The sequence below is a fragment of the Cyprinus carpio genome, chromosome A1 (assembly GCF_018340385.1).
Source record: "Cyprinus carpio isolate SPL01 chromosome A1, ASM1834038v1, whole genome shotgun sequence".
NCBI lineage: Eukaryota > Metazoa > Chordata > Actinopteri > Cypriniformes > Cyprinidae > Cyprinus > Cyprinus carpio.
In genome coordinates, this window is record NC_056572.1 from 3,591,406 (window position 1) to 3,609,586 (window position 18,181).

The 18,181-nt window shown below is 34.9% G+C and overlaps 1 protein-coding gene across 1 annotated transcript in view; it reads left to right on the forward strand.

Moving 5' to 3' along the window:
* Positions 1-11,335: 11,335 nt before the first annotated feature.
* Positions 11,336-18,181, forward strand: part of mtnr1aa (melatonin receptor 1A a) — a 29,272-nt gene continuing 22,426 nt past the window's right edge. Inside the window, exon 1 of the mRNA XM_019088556.2 lies at positions 11,336-11,821. Within this exon, the coding sequence (XP_018944101.1) occupies positions 11,638-11,821 (184 nt within the window). The 5' untranslated portion in view covers positions 11,336-11,637. The remainder of the gene's footprint in view (positions 11,822-18,181) is intronic.

Genomic DNA, 18,181 nt, shown 5'->3' on the forward strand with positions numbered 1-18,181 from the left:
CTCTTCAACATCTAATAAACAATTAAAATTCCATCCAATATCCAACCAATCAGTATATCTATCCATAATACCTCTCCATATTTCCAACCCATCAGAAAGCAGGGTGTTTTTTTTTTTCCTGCTATATACAATTTTTACTTCGCATTCACTGGCACCACTATAAAAAATATGATATGTATTTATTTAAAATGTAGCTTGGGATCAGTAAGATTTTTATTAACTTATTTAATTATTCATTTTTATTATTATTATTATTATTATTATTATTATTATATTTTTAATATATATAAAATTATTTCAAATAACAAAAATTTCTTTTTATTTCTATTCATGTTTTGCACAACTGTTGTAAACATTCATAATAAAAAACATAACCATAACTTCATAATAAGAATAGAAAAAAATGTATCATGATTTCCACAAAAAATTTGCACAACTGTTGTAAACATTCATAATAAAAAATATTTCCATATTTGCATATTAAGATGATTTCTGAAGGATCACGTGATAATGAAGACTGGAATAATGATGGTGAAAATTCAGCTTTGCATCACAGGAATAAATTACATTTTAACATATTAAAACAGAAAAAAGTTATTTTAAATTGTAATAATATTTCACAATATTACTGTTTTTACTATATTTCTGATCAAATAAAATGAGACTTGGTGAGCATAAAAGACTTCTTTCAAAAATCTTACTGACTCCAAACTTTTAAATGTACTGTGTGTGTGTTATATATATATATATATATACACACACACACACACACACACACACACACACACACACACACACACACACACACACACACACATAGTACACCGAATTATGTATAAAAGTAATCCAGTTATATATATTATATATATATCTATATATATTATATATATATATATAGTTGGCATCTAATTACAACACCTAGACAATGTTACTTTGATAGCTTATTTTTTGTCTTTTATTATATATATATAAGCGCATTTATTAATTGGCATCTAATTACAACACCTAGACAATGTTACTTTGATAGCTTATTTTTTGTCTTTTATTTCAATATTTAATACATCACAGAGTGGAAATTATAAAAAAAAAAAAAAATAGTCAGTTAAAACAACTGTAATGTGCACAGCCAGATTTTCTCTATAGAAATGGTCTATCGTCTAAGAATAGCCGGAGTGCAGTAAAATGTCTCTTGGGAAAAAGAGTGCTGGAGAGATAAGTGTGTATGTGTGTGTATTATCTTCCGTCTATTTTAAAATCAAGCATTATTATTAATGCTTTAGCAGTGAAATCAAAAGTTACAGCGGGTTTTGGACTATCCATCCACATTCATTCATTTTTTTTTTTTTTTTTTTTAGCGACAGCAACGTCAGAACAACAGGCCTGTAGTAGAAAAAAGAGAGATTTTGAGATTTGATCAAACTGTACTGATCAATGAGCAGCTTCTGCTACAGTCTAGCAAATTTGTCTATATTAGACAGGCTAGAATGGAGAGTATGAGGAGAAAAGAAAAGAGAGAGGAATGTGGGTAGAAGCTACGGATGGAAGGACCAAAATTTGGAAGGAAGACGAGAGAAGGAAATCAGGTCGCATACTGGAATTCACTTTAACATTGTAAGCGTACACGTCTTCGATTTATATTTAATTTACCTGCCCAAACACAGTCAGAGCATATCAGCATTTTTGCATGTGAATATGCTAATTATACCTACAAGTGAGTAACACAATCCTTCATTATACTGTGCCCTTATTCCCCAACTCGCTTCAAGCTCAGAGAAAGAACATCATAACAAGGTCTAATGCATATTCAGAACTCTGAATCATTCTTTCTGTTTTTTGGAATTTAGAAGCGCATCCCAGTACTCAGTGGAGGAAGTTAACCACACAAACTGAGATGCTGTTCCTGTGCGGAGTAAAGGAAAGCTTTAGCGAAAGATTAAAGAAGATCATTGTAAATAATGGTTATTGTGATGTTTCCCTTATGCCTTACACAATATTTTATTTATAGTATTTCTGTTTTTGCACAGTGATTCATTTCCACAGTAACAGCTGGATTCTGGGTCACTGTCCATTTAATGGAAACAAAGTCTGCTGGGGAGCTAAACAAAGGCAAAAAGACCAGACTAAGCACAATTTAGATTTGTATCCCAAATCTCTCTCAGATTCATCAGGGTGAGACTTGAACATTCAGTTTGGAGAAAGCAGTTAAAATGCAGTTTTGGTATATTGTTTTACAAACTTAATTATTTTTGTAACCTTCCCTCCTTCATAAGTACTGCAAAATGTTCTTAAACAATAGTTTTGTCCCTGGTTTTCATAAAAAAAAATATCTAAACATTCTTACAAAATAACTAAGCAAAATTGTATAAGAAATTAAAGGAATAGTTCACCCAAAAATAATATTTTACTAAAAATGTCCTCATCCTCAGAACAGAATTGAACATCTGAACAGATTTGAAGAAATTTAGCATTACATCAAAAAGTCATCTCAGAGACTGTATCTGAAATAAATTATAGTTCTTATACCACTGGCGGTTTTTTTGTTTTGTTTTAGGCATAAATCTAGCCAAAGATTTATGCAATAAACAATAACAAGCAATTAGCCAATGGGTTTAGAAAAATAAACTTAAACATTCTCTTTTTTTCTTTACAAGTACATTTATCGTGTTCAGTGGTTATTATAAAACAAAAATATTGATTTAAGAAAATTATTTTTTGCAGTACACCCAGAGCATTTTCTTTGATGGTGAGATAAAACTGTTATTTTTTATTTTATTTTATTTTATTTTATTTTACTCATTTTTTTGTGCTGTTAGATGGAGAATCAGTAGAGAATTTAACAGCAGAGGTTTAAACCAACTCTTTGGATCGCTTCAGCGCACAACTGTCTCACTCACTCAGGGTATCTGTTTCTGCTCTCTGGTCTCATTTTTTCTGCATTTTTCTCTCCTTCTTTTCTTTTCCAGTCAGGTGTGTGTGTATGCCTACCTGTGCATCTCTGTGGTTGTCTTAGAGAAAAGTGTCATGTTTTGTGTGTGTGTGTGTGTGTTAGTGGCATACTCTTAAACCCCATACTGAGTACAAAGTGCAGCTTGAGAAGTCAGAAATAAACAGTTTTGGTATTTTGATCTAGTTTTCTATATCCCAAGATCCGTTTCAGTGTTTAAAATGAAGAAAGAGAAGTGTGCAGATTAGCATATGAAAGGAAACCGAATGAAATTATGGTACAATTTAAATCAGAGCTATTAAAAGTAGAAAATATAGAGCAAGAAAGCACCACATACTGTTTACAATAGGATGCTCACACTAGACTCCGTTCATTCAGTCAATATCAGAAACTGTAAAACCATTGTTGATGTAATATCTTATTTCAGCATCATACTGTTATTAATTTTATATTTTATCATTATGCTGTAATATCTGTGCATTATTTTGTCATACTTGTGCATCTATGAGATTTATGCAATGAAAGAAAGACTTTAAACACAAGGATTGTATTAGTTTTGTTTATGATGGTCAAACAAGATACATACAGTAATATCTAGATTACATCTCTAAAAGTCCTATTGATCACTGTTATTTATTTATTATTGCACATTTAAAGTGTCATGTGTCATGGTTTCCTTATGTGTTCTGCTGTTAACAGGTTATCATGCATTAAATATTATCTTGCACCATATTCATATTCAGCCAAAACAGAGTCATTGTGAGGTTTAGAAAGATGTTGAATGTATGTTAAAATAATCCAGTCACCAGAGCAGGTGTTTGATTGGCTAATCACAGATTTGCTTCATTTGTATCAGGTACCATATATGTTGTGAATGTATATTATACGAAGATTCTACATTATCAAGAAAAAAATATCACATGTGAAAATGTACAGTGTACAGTAGAGCACATACTTCGGTGTTAAATCGAGTCTTATGAAAAAGTAAAAATGAAACTCTTTTGTAAAAATGAACCCATTTTATTCCATTGTGATAGAATTCCCCTTAGATTAAAACAAAAAATCTCCCCATCCAAACCAAAACAAAACACATTTGTAGGATTAGAATATTTATATATTCATGAGGCTGCATTACATCCGATTGTGCAACATTCACGAAATACACTTCCGTTTTTTTTTTTTTTTTTAACCTTTTGTATCTTAAATACTGGAAGTTGTGTCTGGAAAGAGGGACTGATCTCAGGAGGAAATCTCACTTAAATGTTATGCATATTGTTGCATATTGTTATGTATACTGTATGTTGTAGTTTGATCATGGATGATCATGGATCACTTGTGCAGAACTTGATGTTTGATGATTGAAGGCATGCATTTTTTTTGTAATGAATTGTTTTTCTTATACATTGCATATCACACTTAAGTGTATTGTTTGTTTATGAATATTTTTGGTTATTAAACTGTAAAAGAATATATTTTGGCTTGTGTTTGTGCTTTAGTGTGCATGAACGAACAGTGTGAGCCAGCAGCAGGTCTGCCGGGTCGATGGCTCAATGGCCCATTAGTTATCACTGTGATTCAGGTGCAGAAATCAGGCCTGAAAGCAAGAGGCTGCAGCCTCACCATTTCTGACAAACATCTGACCATGCTGTTCCGGAGGTCATGCCCTCATGTATCACTCTGTAACCAATAGAAGAAAGGAGTTAAGGATGAGCTGAACTTTGGGTCAGTGATGCAGCTTCATCACTGATTCATTCATTCCTTATTCCCCTCAGTGCAGTCAATTTATTTCAGGAAGATTTAAAGGGATAGTTCACCCAAAAATTAAACCTCATATACTAACCCTCGTTTCACAAGTTCACCTGCCCATCCAGTCCTGATGGTTAATTGTAAGCAAACTTGTCTTGCTGTCCTCGATGGAGGCTCGAACCTGAGGCTTGGCTTGAGCTCCGAGTACAACCCCACATCGCAGTACTACATAGAAGGAGAATAAGAGAAATAGAGAGGGAGATTGGGAAGTGGAGGGATGCTGGAAGAATTGATGATTGACAGGACTGAATGATTAGGCTCCTCCTGGACCTACATTTGGAACTTCATATCACTCCAAACCTCAGTGTTATTTTTAACGGAGACTAAAGATATTTAAAATTGTTTATTAAAAATGAGGTTATAATTATATAAATGAAGTAAAGCATAAATATTGAAATTATATATGAAATAAAATACAGCTAAATAGAATAGTATTAATAAATAGTGTATATTTTAGGGGAATTCAAATTATGATGACCCAACAGAAAGGATCTTAAATTAATCATCTTCCATTTTATTATTTTTCTCATTGTTATTGGGCAGATAAACGAAATCTAAGCTGTCTGGATGAAAGAGAGGAATGGAAGAGAAAGATTGTATCTGGGCCTGGTACCTTGTAACATTTGGTCTTTTTATTATGTATGTATTTGTTTGTTTATTGTTATGAATCATGTATATTGACTCATGTTGGTTGTTAAAAGACATCAGCTGAAGCAGTATAATATCTTGCTGATGTTACTGGGGTACGTGTCTGTCTGATTAAAAATTACTTAAAATATACACGGTACTCAGTTCACGATCAAATGAATGAATTTGAAATTTTACGTAGTCTTATACTGCCCCCTAGTGGTCTGTGAACAGGGCGTTCCTTTTCATCTCCAGATGAACAGTGTTCAGTGTTTAAACTGAAGAAAATAAGAGAACTGCATATGTATCACAGTTATTATGTAAATAGTAACCTGAACAAATCCTTGTAAGACTCAATCAACCCCTCTTTTTATTTTGCTGTATATATATCATTTAAATAATTAATTAGAAAATTTACAGAATATTTACTCACCCTCAGGCCATCCAAGATGTAAATGAGTTTGTTTTTTCATCTTAACAGATTTGGAAAAATTTAGCATTACACCACTTTCTCACCACTGGATCCTTTGCAGTGAATGGGTGCCGTCAGAATGAGAGTCCAAGCACAAAAGCATGCATGCATGTATGTTTGTAATTAATCCATCATTAATATTTTTCATTAAGAATGTTTCCGCTAACGGCTATAATACAAGGACTTTATCTATTATATTACTTTCTTCAATTAAAAAGTCATCTTGTCTAAATCAAGACAGGAATGTGCACATGATGGTGGATTTGAGAGAACAACAGTGGATGGAAGCATTATTATGGATTGGTGTTTTATCAAGAAGTGGCAGCTTGCATTTTTATCAAAATTTAATTTAATTCAATATTTATTTATTTATTTATTTATTTGGTGAACTCTTCCTTTAACAATCACAACAGTGCTGCAAATGGATGTAGTCTCTCAGACACTGTTGTTCAGTCACCTTCACATCATTTAACATTTAGTCCTGCATAAACAAGAAAACATCAAAACATCAGCAACTCAGATAGAAGAAAATATCCCAGAGAGCAGCAACTTTGCTAGAGTTCACACACAAAGACAAATATTAATGCTGCGCATGGCTGACAGCACATCCATTTGTTCACCTCCTGTCACAAAGTTCCCAATAAAATATATCCATGAATACATCAAACTAAAAACTTGACAGGCCATTAGGACAGCAAACAGCAGCCAATGCTTTATAAATCCATTGAATTCACTGCTACTGGAGTCTAACAGTAAGAAAGCCATTAACAAAACAAAAGATGAATGAAAAAAAAAAAAAATTGTTAATTTAAGGAAAAATAATAGTGCATTTCAGATGCATGAATGAAATAAAAAAATTCACAGAAAAATATAAAATCATAACACAAAAAAAAACAAAATATTTATTTTTGGTCCAAAATATGTAAAATTATGTTATTATAGAATGTAATGGTAAAATCACAATTTAACATGTAGAGATAACTATGAGTGTAGAGATTGATTATTTTATTTTGAATAAAAAAATAATAATAATAATAATAATAATAAAAATACAAAATACAAAAAAATACAGCTATACAGCTTTGACCCCTCTTGGCATTGCCATTTCAGGAGGGTGCAAAACAACATTTTATTTTGAATAAAAAAATTATAATTTTCCTGAATAATTTTGACATGCTTCTTAATTGATCAAGCAGACCTTATGAAAGATTATTCTGGTGAAACGCTGTCCATTCATCACTGCCTGGTCTACTGCTGTACTGCCTTCAAACGTCTGCAGCATGGATCCACTGGAACACTGCGTCTCTGTATATACAGTATGATGTGTGTTTGAATGACTTCACGTGAACAGACTCTCATTAAATGAATTTCCCCACATCCAGCAGAAGCTCAGAGATCTCTAAAGAAATATGGTCAATGTACATGAAAAATACTTCAAAGGCATGTCTGTGACTCTTAGAAGTCTGCAGACTTAATTTATTAGCTTTCTCCGTAGGTCCATCTATGGCAAACGTATAGCTAATGGAAAAAGTATGTGGAACCTTTGGATTTACATGGATTTCTTTAAAAATCAGGAATGTCACATGCAATTCACTTTCTTGAGGACATGGCAAAGAATTCTATGATTAAAAATCCAGGTAAATTCGAAAAGGTTCTTCTTGTAGTTGTATATGTGAGATGTGACCTGCATAATATTATTCCAGCATGGAGTTTTGGTGTGTTTGTGTAGCAGAGGGCAGTGGAGATGCTGGGGTTCAGAATGACAGGGTAAGAATGGACTGTTGATGTCTTCTGTGACTTTCTGCTGGGCTCAAGCATTTTTCATATAGATGATGGAACCAGTCAGCAGTTTCCTGCAAGAAAAGGGATTTCTGCTGCTGTCAGAATGATATCCCAATTATGGCAATGCAAAAACCACGTGGAGAGACAACATCTCAGATATGAAAAGTGACAGTCTGCAGTTAGACTCTAGTTTCATTTCTTTTTTGTCACTCATCTGAGCTGTCATAAACATTTCCATCACATCTTAAATTGTGCACTGCATTCTGCAATAGAAATGATATAGTGATTTTTAAATAGCATCACAGTAATCCACAAGCAATCCACATAACCCCAGACCATCAATTACTCCTTGTGAAGCGAAAAGTTGTGTTTGTAAGAATGCAAATCCATCAAGATGTTTCTAACTATAAACAATCAGCGAAAATACGAGTCCTCTATTGCTTTCGTCAGTGAAAAAGTCATCACGTCTAAATCAAGAGAAAATTCTTATGTAAACATGCAGCTTTTCACTTGACAAGACATTAAGTGACGTTATTATTGTGATGTTTTTATCAGCTGTTTAAACTCTCATTCTGACGGCACCCATTCACTGCAGAGGATCCATTGATGACCAAGTGATGGAATGCTACATTTCTCCAAAGCTGTTCAGATGAAGAATTCAACTTATCTCTTTATCATGGATGTGATGATTATTATTTTTGACTGAATTATCCTTTAAACACCGGCATGAAGAGGTAAGTGCATAACTGAAAAACTTTGCAGTAACAGAACCATTCCTTTGTATTTGATTAACATATTCCAATGATATTTCAATCAAATTATTTATTAAAATGTTTTGCAGCAAAAAGGTTTCCCAGCAGCCGCAGGCATGTGTATTGTTAGGTAAAGCTGATGCACCATAATGTGACAAACAGCAGAGGGCGCTATTGCGTAATATTTGTTGAGGCCAGATCAAAACTTGAAAAAAATACAAGTACTATTTTACATATTAATCAAAATGTATTTGTGCAAATATTAATCTTTATTCTTATCATTATTTGTTTTATTGTATACAACACATATTCACTATTCTTGTGTTGGTGGTACATTAGTGCTGCTCTAAATGTGTTTGCATTCTTATGCCAGTTATACACCAGTAGGTGGCAAAGTTTAGTGTGTTACAATAATCAAAACTGTATTGTAGGTCAAAGAAAGGACAACAACTGCAGCACCTGATTACTGGTAAAGACACTGATTTAGATGTTTGCACATGTGAATCTGAATCTTCCATTTAATCTAGAGTGAGAACAAAATCAGATTATTTTATTGTCTCTTGGTTTGAGTTATTATTTATTCATATGTTTGTGAATTATGACTCTCATGTGTTTCTCCTGGAGCCACACACACACACACACACACACACACACACACACACACACACACACACACACACACACACACACATGGGTGATGGCGTCCTGTGGCTGTGACAGGTGGGTGAAGGCTTTAGAGTTCACAGTGCTGTCTTGCTGTCTCCACATGCTGTGGTTTTGAGATTAAAATAGGACAGATATTCACAGAAACAAAATTGGGAGTTACCAACATATTGCTCTCTTACAAAAAACACAACTTTAAAACTCATTGTCATATATGAGGGAAAGCTTTCCCCAGTCTTCCTCAAAGGAGAAACCAGCCCCTCACTCTCTTCTCTCTCTCATCTGTCATCCCTCCTTTCTTAGCTTCATCAGGAGTTTCCACTTATTAAAGTTCTGTCAGGAAGATAATTCAATTATGTCAGGAAGACTGAAAAGTAAAATTGTTCATTTAGCTTTGGGAAAATGCACATTACGTCGCAAAGAATCATGCTATTATCTTTTACTGTACTTGATGTCAGGTGAAGTAAAGAATGGTTTAACCGTTTGATACATAGTGTCCATTACAGTGGACAGATCTTTAAAAACCATTGCAGGTTGTAATTTTACATCTAAACCATCATGGAGTGTTACCATCGACCTTTTCTGTTATCAATATTACATAATTTTTTTTTTTTAAAGTCAATTTTGATTTCATGCTGACTTCAGGAACCACAAATACTGTCACAGTGTGTAACATTTAACATTTTAGGAGAATATTTGCAGGTTTAAAGTGTACATTCTTAAAGGGATAGTCCACCCAAAAAATCTTCTTTTATGTTCGACAGAAAAAAGAGATTCATACAGGTTTGGAATGACATGACAGTGAATAAATGATGACAGAATATATAATATATGTATTTTTTGTGAAATATCCCTTTAAAATATTTTTCTTTTGCAACTTCAGAAATATTTTGGAATTCTAAATATGTTGCTTAACTCCAGTATTCATTCATACAGTATGTATTCAGAGCATTAATCAAACAATCTTAAAGTACAAAGAGTCACATGTTTGCAACAGTAATGGCCTTGCCATGTATTTATCTCGACACAATGATACTGGCCAACAACGTTTCATCTCTTCTTTCCCCACAAGTTCACTTTCCCTCCTCAGGAATGTCTCATACTCTGCAAACGTGTGCAAATAGTTTTGCATGAGTTTAACACACTGTCTATTCATTGTAAATGTAAAGACCTTTCACAGTAAAGTCTCCCTTTAGACCACCTGACAGTTGGAGGAGAGACAGACACTGTTAGTTATTAACTGCTTTCATGACTGGAGCCCTTAGTATCACTGCATTAAAATTACATCGTAATGGCTGGAGGCTGACAGTTCTGCTGGGGGTAGAGTGCTGATGGGACATCACAAGCTCAAGTTTCTGAACTTAAGTCATGCAGACAGCCTGCTCTCCTTGAGATGTTTTAAGCATTTGGTTTACAGTCACAAAAGGGGATGAGACTATATGAGTGCCGTCACAGAATCCATTTGCTCTCATCCTACCACTGTCCAATTCATTTCAGCTATTATTAACTAGTTAGTCAGATGTCACATGTCACTGTTTCCAAGTCCAACCGTTCTAGCAAATCCCAAAAGCAAACAACAAACGCCACTGATATAGACTCGCGGTATGTTGTAGCATTACAGAAATATCATGATCCTAACGTTTATCTCCATGCGTAGGCCCAGACATGGAAACTGTACGCCTGTTCGATGCGTAACAACTTAACAAGAATATTATACTGATATACATGTTTATATATTACTTTAAAATGTTAGGCCTATATGTTTTTACACAGAGAGAAGAAAAATTATGGAGCATGCATGCGAACTGCATGGCAAATACTATATTCACATATTTATGACATAGTATATACCAGACAGAAAAAAATTACATTTTCCCATCGATTTTAATACTAACTAATCTATATAAAATTAAGCGTTATAAACCATGAACCAAACCAACCTGCCACTGCTCAGCAAATCAAATAAAATGACAACATTTTCATAATTATTCCTTTAATATACAAGCTGCTTGGCCAATCAAATTATAAGAGGACCGATACTAACTGTTGCATAATTATTCCTGTATTATAGTATTATTATTATTATTATTATATTTTTGATAATTATGATGAAGATGATCATCATAATAATATAATGTTATTCATATTATTATAGTAGTAGTTAAAATCAGAGTCTCTATCACGTATCTCACATCCTGCATGGAGCGATGAAAACTGAATAAAGCATTTTTTTTAAATTCGGATGAAAAATAATGAATGAGGAGACGAAAAAAAGGGCTCGTCCAGATGGAATGGGTGAATGAAAGCGATATTACCGATGACGACCACAGGGTGGCAACACACACACCGTTGCAGTTCATCTCATGTTCACAGGCGCTTTGGAGATGCCCATGGATGTCATGTACCAACATTGTGATGGGTGCACACATAACCATAAAAGTGCAGACCCCGACACACGAAAGCCCCGACGAGAGAACCGAGGGAAGTTGTCCGGGGGCCCTAGAAGAGATGACATCCCAGCGGAGAGACGCGCGCCACCTGAACCGCACGGTTTATTTTGTTGATTGAGAAAAGTTTCATGACGAAATACAATGTTTATGAATGGGAGTTTTCTGAACAGCTCTGCACTGGACCCTAGCGAGCAAGCACTTCACCGGCCGCCCTGGGTCACTACTACTCTCGGGTGTTTCCTCATATTCACTATAGTGGTGGATATCTTAGGAAACCTGCTGGTGATTTTCTCCGTTTACAGAAACAAGAAACTTCGGAACGCAGGTGAGTTGCGCGCGCGAGCTTGCACACGCGTGTCACATTTATTTCACAGAAACTGCTGAAATGTTGCGTTTGAAGCGTGAACACAGAAGAAGATAGACCAGATAACATCACTGACAGACAGGACTCCGAAAGGAGAGCGCGCACGCATCTCTGATTCCCTGAAATCGCATCACAGGTGCTGTGTCCTAATCTGTACACCAATGTTTCCACTTAACACTGATATAATGTACAATTGATCAAGTGCAACCAAACCAATTATCGAGTGCAACCAAATTGCACTTTAACCTCCAAATGTGTGCGTGTTTTTACGCACGACTGTTTTAACAATACCATCAAAATGAACTGAATTTTGTTATTAAATTTCTTCACGCATTCTGTTTGAGAGGTGGCATCAGTGTTAGTCATAATATAAGTCATATAGCATAAGTCAAAATATATACAAAGTCATAAGTGATGTCCATGGTCTCAGTGTACACAAAATATGTACTGTGTACTATTGCATAACAGCAAGATATGATTTCAGTAATAATATTACTACACATTTTGTGCAACTTTCATCAAATTTGAGTGCTTTTCATATCATGTCTGACAAAGGATATTATATATTTTATTTTCAGAACCATTTTCCTGTAACAGCAACACCAGTGGGGGATTTTAGCAAACCTTCTACATGCTTTGTCAAAAGTTCTATAGGCTATATAGTATTTTTTATTTTTATTATTATTATATTTATTTTTTTTGGTAAGCTGCCAATGTTGTAGGTGGTGGGACCTCAGTGAAAGGTTGCAGGTTTGAATAATTGAACACTTGAGCAAGGGGCATAACCCCAATTTTTAATTCCATGATTTTCATAAAAAAAGGTATGTGCATAATAAAAAAAACCTCAAAATTAACATAAACATCTTTTTTTTGTGAATAAAATTGTTAGTTTAATTATTATTGTGAGTCTTTTTTTTTTTTTTTTTTTTCTGGACAAATGCAGGTCTGAACGGGTTAGTTGAATTATTATGGGGAGTCCATATCTGTGTCAGCATCTGTGCTTTGGGGCTTCCCTCTCTTTTGCTGTTTCATCTTGTGAGATTGTCTAGGCAGGTATCCGAGCATTAAACTCTGATCTGAACCCAGAGAGGCTGTTTGGCTTTGTTAGGGAAAATGAACACATTCTTTGGATTTGATTGATGTGCTGTGCCAGATATATGTCATGTTATTTTGGCATTCATCTGTCCACATCAGTATGATGTGCCATGGGATTGTATTTCTTTTCCTGTCAATCACAGAGTGGTAAAATAACACACGAACAGGAAACCTGTCCAAAATCGGAATATCAGCAGATAAGTACAGGAAAACCTGACTCTTTAGAAAAACAGCAGACTCAATTTAATTAAGCTTTGACCCACATTGTGTATATTGACATTTTTCCAAGCGATCATTAAATGTGTGTTGGGAGCGCGGACATTTGGGACCTAGAGAAGTTTATGGAAAGAGCGCAACGAATATCTGCGCGCTCAAGTTTGTCCCACTCGCGAGCAGTTGGAGGCTGATTCTTTTCCAGTGTCAGTTCCCGTGCGCCTTTGCACTGACCGCTAATCGCAGCGCATGCAGCATGTGTGTGTGTAGTTCTTCAAGAGATCATGTGATTCAGGCTTTCATTCATTTCATTTGGTATGACAGTTTTAATCCTCTATTTAATTTTGATCCACAACAATCAAACAAATCAAATATACACGTGCTTACGCAATACTATAAAAAAAAAAAAATGTACCACAGAAATTGTTTCAAAGCAAATGCACATTTTTGTTATAGTATTCATTTTTAGTTCTTGAGTTATTTGGGTTAAGGTTTTGATAATCTGGAAGTTATATCTAAAGATGTTGTTTTACTGGAGTCCAGTGATGAAACTTGCTTAGTATTGATAAGTATTTTGAGAGCTCAAAAAATCAAATGCAAACTGATATGATAATTTCTTGGATTTAAAAGCAATATCATGTATTTAGATATGTAACTTTTTTTAGTAAGGAAGATTTTATTTAGTTATTAAGGACCAATTCTCACTATTAACTAATTGCTTATTACTAGCTTATTGGCTTACTATTAGTATGTATAAAGCACATATTAATGCCTTATTCTGCATGACCGTATTCTAGATCGCTTAATCCCACACCATACCTAAATTTAACAACTACCTTACTAACTAACTCCAAGTTAATAGTGAATATGTGTTCCCAGGTGTTACTAATGAGTGTTATTGACTCCCATTATAAGAACACGTTAGAAAGACCATGAAAAAAAGAATGGAAGACACAAAAACTGCAGACTTTCTTATGGGAAGAACAGGTTAGACAGACCATGATAAGATGAAAGAAATAGACAAAAACTTTAGACTGACTAGGTATGTATAGTTACTGTTGAATGGAGGCTGGAAAATGTCTGTAATCCATATTAGACATTTCTGAGCAATGATTATTTAATTAGCAAGCCCGATTAATCCAAAAAAGATTCAAATTGATTAATTTATTAAAATACTTTCATTTATGTTGGAGTCACGCCTATCCCACCCCCGTCCAATCTGTACCTGTTGGGACGGCTTTACATTTGAAGAAACACACACACACACACACACACACACACACACACACACACACACACACACACACACACACACACACACACACACATAACATGAACAATTACCACAGAGACAGCCAAGGTTTCCAATCAACCAAATCCCCTCCTTGTAATTCAGAGCGATCGAAGCAGCCACCACCACTGCTGGACATATGGCTGTCCTCTAGTGCCAGATGAACGAGTGACAGTGTGTGCTGGGGGAGGAGTGCTGTACCGCTGCCTGTGTGATTGCAGTGCTCAACCGTAATCTGGGATGTCTCTCTCTCGACTCATTGTACGTGTAAGCGGGCGACCAGAGCCTTGTTTTTAGGTCAGAGGAGGATGTGTGTAGTAATGGAGAGCTCTTACTGTGTGCAACCCACAGGCTTTAGCAGACAGCGCATGTTTACACTAGAGTGGTATTTGTACAATTGGTTCTGCTATTCGCAAAAACACTTTTACCTGTGTTGAGTGAAGAAAGTTCACTCAGACGGCTTTTGAACTTTTTTTTACAACTACAAGTGTCACTGTTTTTCAGTCATTTTTTAAAATGTTTTTGAAATAAGTCTCTTATGGTCATAAATGCTGATTTTTTTTTTTTTTGTAGATTTGATAACTGAATTGTATTGTAAATTTATGATGACTGTTGTACTAGATGTGCTGTATTAGCTTAAGTTGTTGACAGTGTTCTCCCTCTGGTATTCACTATTAAGCCTGATATAATTTGTTTGTCACAGCTTATTCTCTGTTTGTATTGGCTGACCATTTACTGGCATGGGTTTATGCACACCAGATTATTTCTTTCACATTTCTGTTGCTTTTTGTTACACTGTGGTTGTGTATTATTGTATCATTTTGGTGTGTGGGTGGGGGACTGATGAAAGCTATGTACTGTAAGTGAATTCTGGGAAGGATTCGCTGTCTCTAATGAGTGTAGCCAAATAATTAGTGCAGATGATAACAGTGATATCCTTTCTGTAGCCGTTCTGAAGTCTGAAAGGAATTCATTACTTGCTCAAACCCTCAGATGTGGTGTTTATAGTTCTCAGTGGATGGAAATGGGTTTGCAGTGGCGGGTCACCACTGGTCGAGTTTGAGGGAAAGAATTAAAGGCCCTAGGAACAGTTTCACTGTGACTTTAAGCCATGTCCAGTGGAGAAAGGCTTCAGAAAAGCCACTCTGAGGGATCTGAGATTTGAGAAAGGTTTTTACACTAACATGGAAGGAGGCACACACTGGATTCTTGCTTGGTTGTTATTAGGATTTGTATTGAACCATAAATATAAAGTACACTAAAAGTTTTTGGACCAGACTTAAAATGTATGGGTTTCAGAGCATTGAAAACAGAATAACAAATCAGGTGTAGTTTGGAAACTGATAGACATTTCTTTATTCTTTTTTGCTGTAATGAGGAAATGTTGGGCTTTGAAACAAAGGTATGGTTTGATATTTTGTTGTCTTAAAGGTGCAGTAAACAGTTTCTGGGAAATGCTATTGAAAGTGGATCAGAACAAGCACAAAACACACTTGTAGCCAATATTTTGGTGGTTACTTGTTGTAAAATCCAAATTTAGTATCATGCTTGAGATATCTAAGAATCAGAACTAATGTGTTTCCATTAGGCAATAAGCCGAACAAGGTAACTGTCCTGTCTTGTCTCTTTAAGCTTTTACAGGTGTATAGTGTGTTTCAAGGGAGAGTTTAAGTAAAGTGCACTCTACTGTAAGAAACATCCTCTCATTAAACTCCCAAAAGAATCTGCACATTTAGAGAAAAACTTTTCAGTTCTTTCCTCATGTGTGCCTCACTAACCATATCCTAACCTTAAGTGTTTAAGAGAAAACTCAAAGAGATTTCAGTTTAGCTAAATTTTTTATCCACTTCTAAGGACACACACACTGTTCTGTGTGAAAAATGTATTGCTTTCCGAGATAGATCTTAAAGGAATCATATACCCAAAATTGAAAGTTAGCTGAAAATTGACCTACCCTCAGGCCATCCAAGATGTAGATGAGTTTGTTTCTTCATCAATCGCATTACATCGCTAGCTAGCATTATAACACTTGCAGGATCCTCTGCAGTAAATGGGTGCTGTCAGAATAAGTATAAATAAGTCCAAACAGCTGATAAAAAAATCACAATAATCCACAAGCTTTAATCTCTTAACTGTCACTAAAATCACTTCACTATATTACAATTAAATCCTAATCTAATCATGACAAACTGTACATCGTTGGAAAGGTCTACGACTCCTAAATAGATATTTTACCCGATGTTATTTGTTCAAAAATCTATATCATTACAGGAGTTCTTAATTTATGACAAGAGTGCACCCTCAAAAATCTATATCATTACAGGAGTTCTGACCTTTGTCAAAAAAAGTATTTTTCGTTGCCTTTTTCTCTATCACACTTTATAAATCATCAGAAATTATATATCAACTGAAAACTTAAAATCTCAAAATTCATCCTTTGAAACCCATTTTAAAATCAGACATTGCATTACCATGAAAATGGTACATCAATATCATGTTACAAAACTTATTCGTTCATGAATTATCAAAATTTAAGTTTGGATCGTGCACTTTACAAGTCTTATGTTTAAAAATGGAAGTGACAGTTAAGGGGTTAAGCAAGTTTAAAATCAATAAACAAATCTAACATTAAGACGTTTTTAACTTCAAACCGTTGTTTCCAGTAAAAATATGAGCCCTCTATCCATAATATTGCTTTCTCCAGTGAAAAAGTCATATCATAAGATATATGCACAGATCAAGCGCCGTTTACAAGAACAGTCCAAAACAGACTAATATTTTGTCCAGAAGCTACACCTAAAAGCAAAAATTCAATAAACAATATTTTAAATCATACAAACACACAACTTTTCACTTCACAATATGTTAAATGATGGACTGGAGTGGTGTGGATTACTTGTGGATTATTGTGATGTTTTTATCAGCTGTTTGGACTCTCATTCTGACGGCACCCATTACCTGCAGAGGATCCACGGGTAAGCAAGTGATGCAATTCTACATTTCTCCAAATCTGTTTTGATGAAGAAACAAACTCATCTACATCTTGGAAAGCTGTAGGGTGAGTAAATTTTCGGCAAAATTAAATTTTAAGGTGAACTCTTCCTTTAAGCCTTCAGTCTTTTGAAAATATAAGGTCTTTAGATCTTGCTTTACTTCCTGCTGCGCTGTTGTTTTCTTTTACATGTGGTTATCCTCAGCAAGTACACATTTATTAATTAACAGCATGAGGAACATCACAGTGGGAATCATTATCACATCCATGTGCTGAAATCTCACCAAATAAGTGCTGGTTTGTCTTTTCTGCAACATGTTCGTGTTATTTTTTTCTGCGCTTACAGGCCCTTTTCCAGTTTGGAGAGGGTTATATAGGGCATTCGATCTGTCACGGTCCCCTGTCTATCTGTTCTGACCATTGTTAGCGATAATAAGCTGAGAGGCTGGTAAATAACATCAAGAAGTTGATGATTTTTTCTTCTGTTCTGTCACGTCCTGCTGTGCTCAAGTGTCTGTATTTGTACACACTGCTGCATCTGTATCCCCCTGTAGAGCACAGGTGTTCTTTCTCACACACATGTACACACACACACACACACACACACACACACACACACACACACAATGCATCGAGAAGCACTTCCAATTAAGATCACAAATTGTGCTAAATCACATCTCTGAATAGATACTAGAACAGTACACACTCGGGGGCTAATCACAAAGCACAT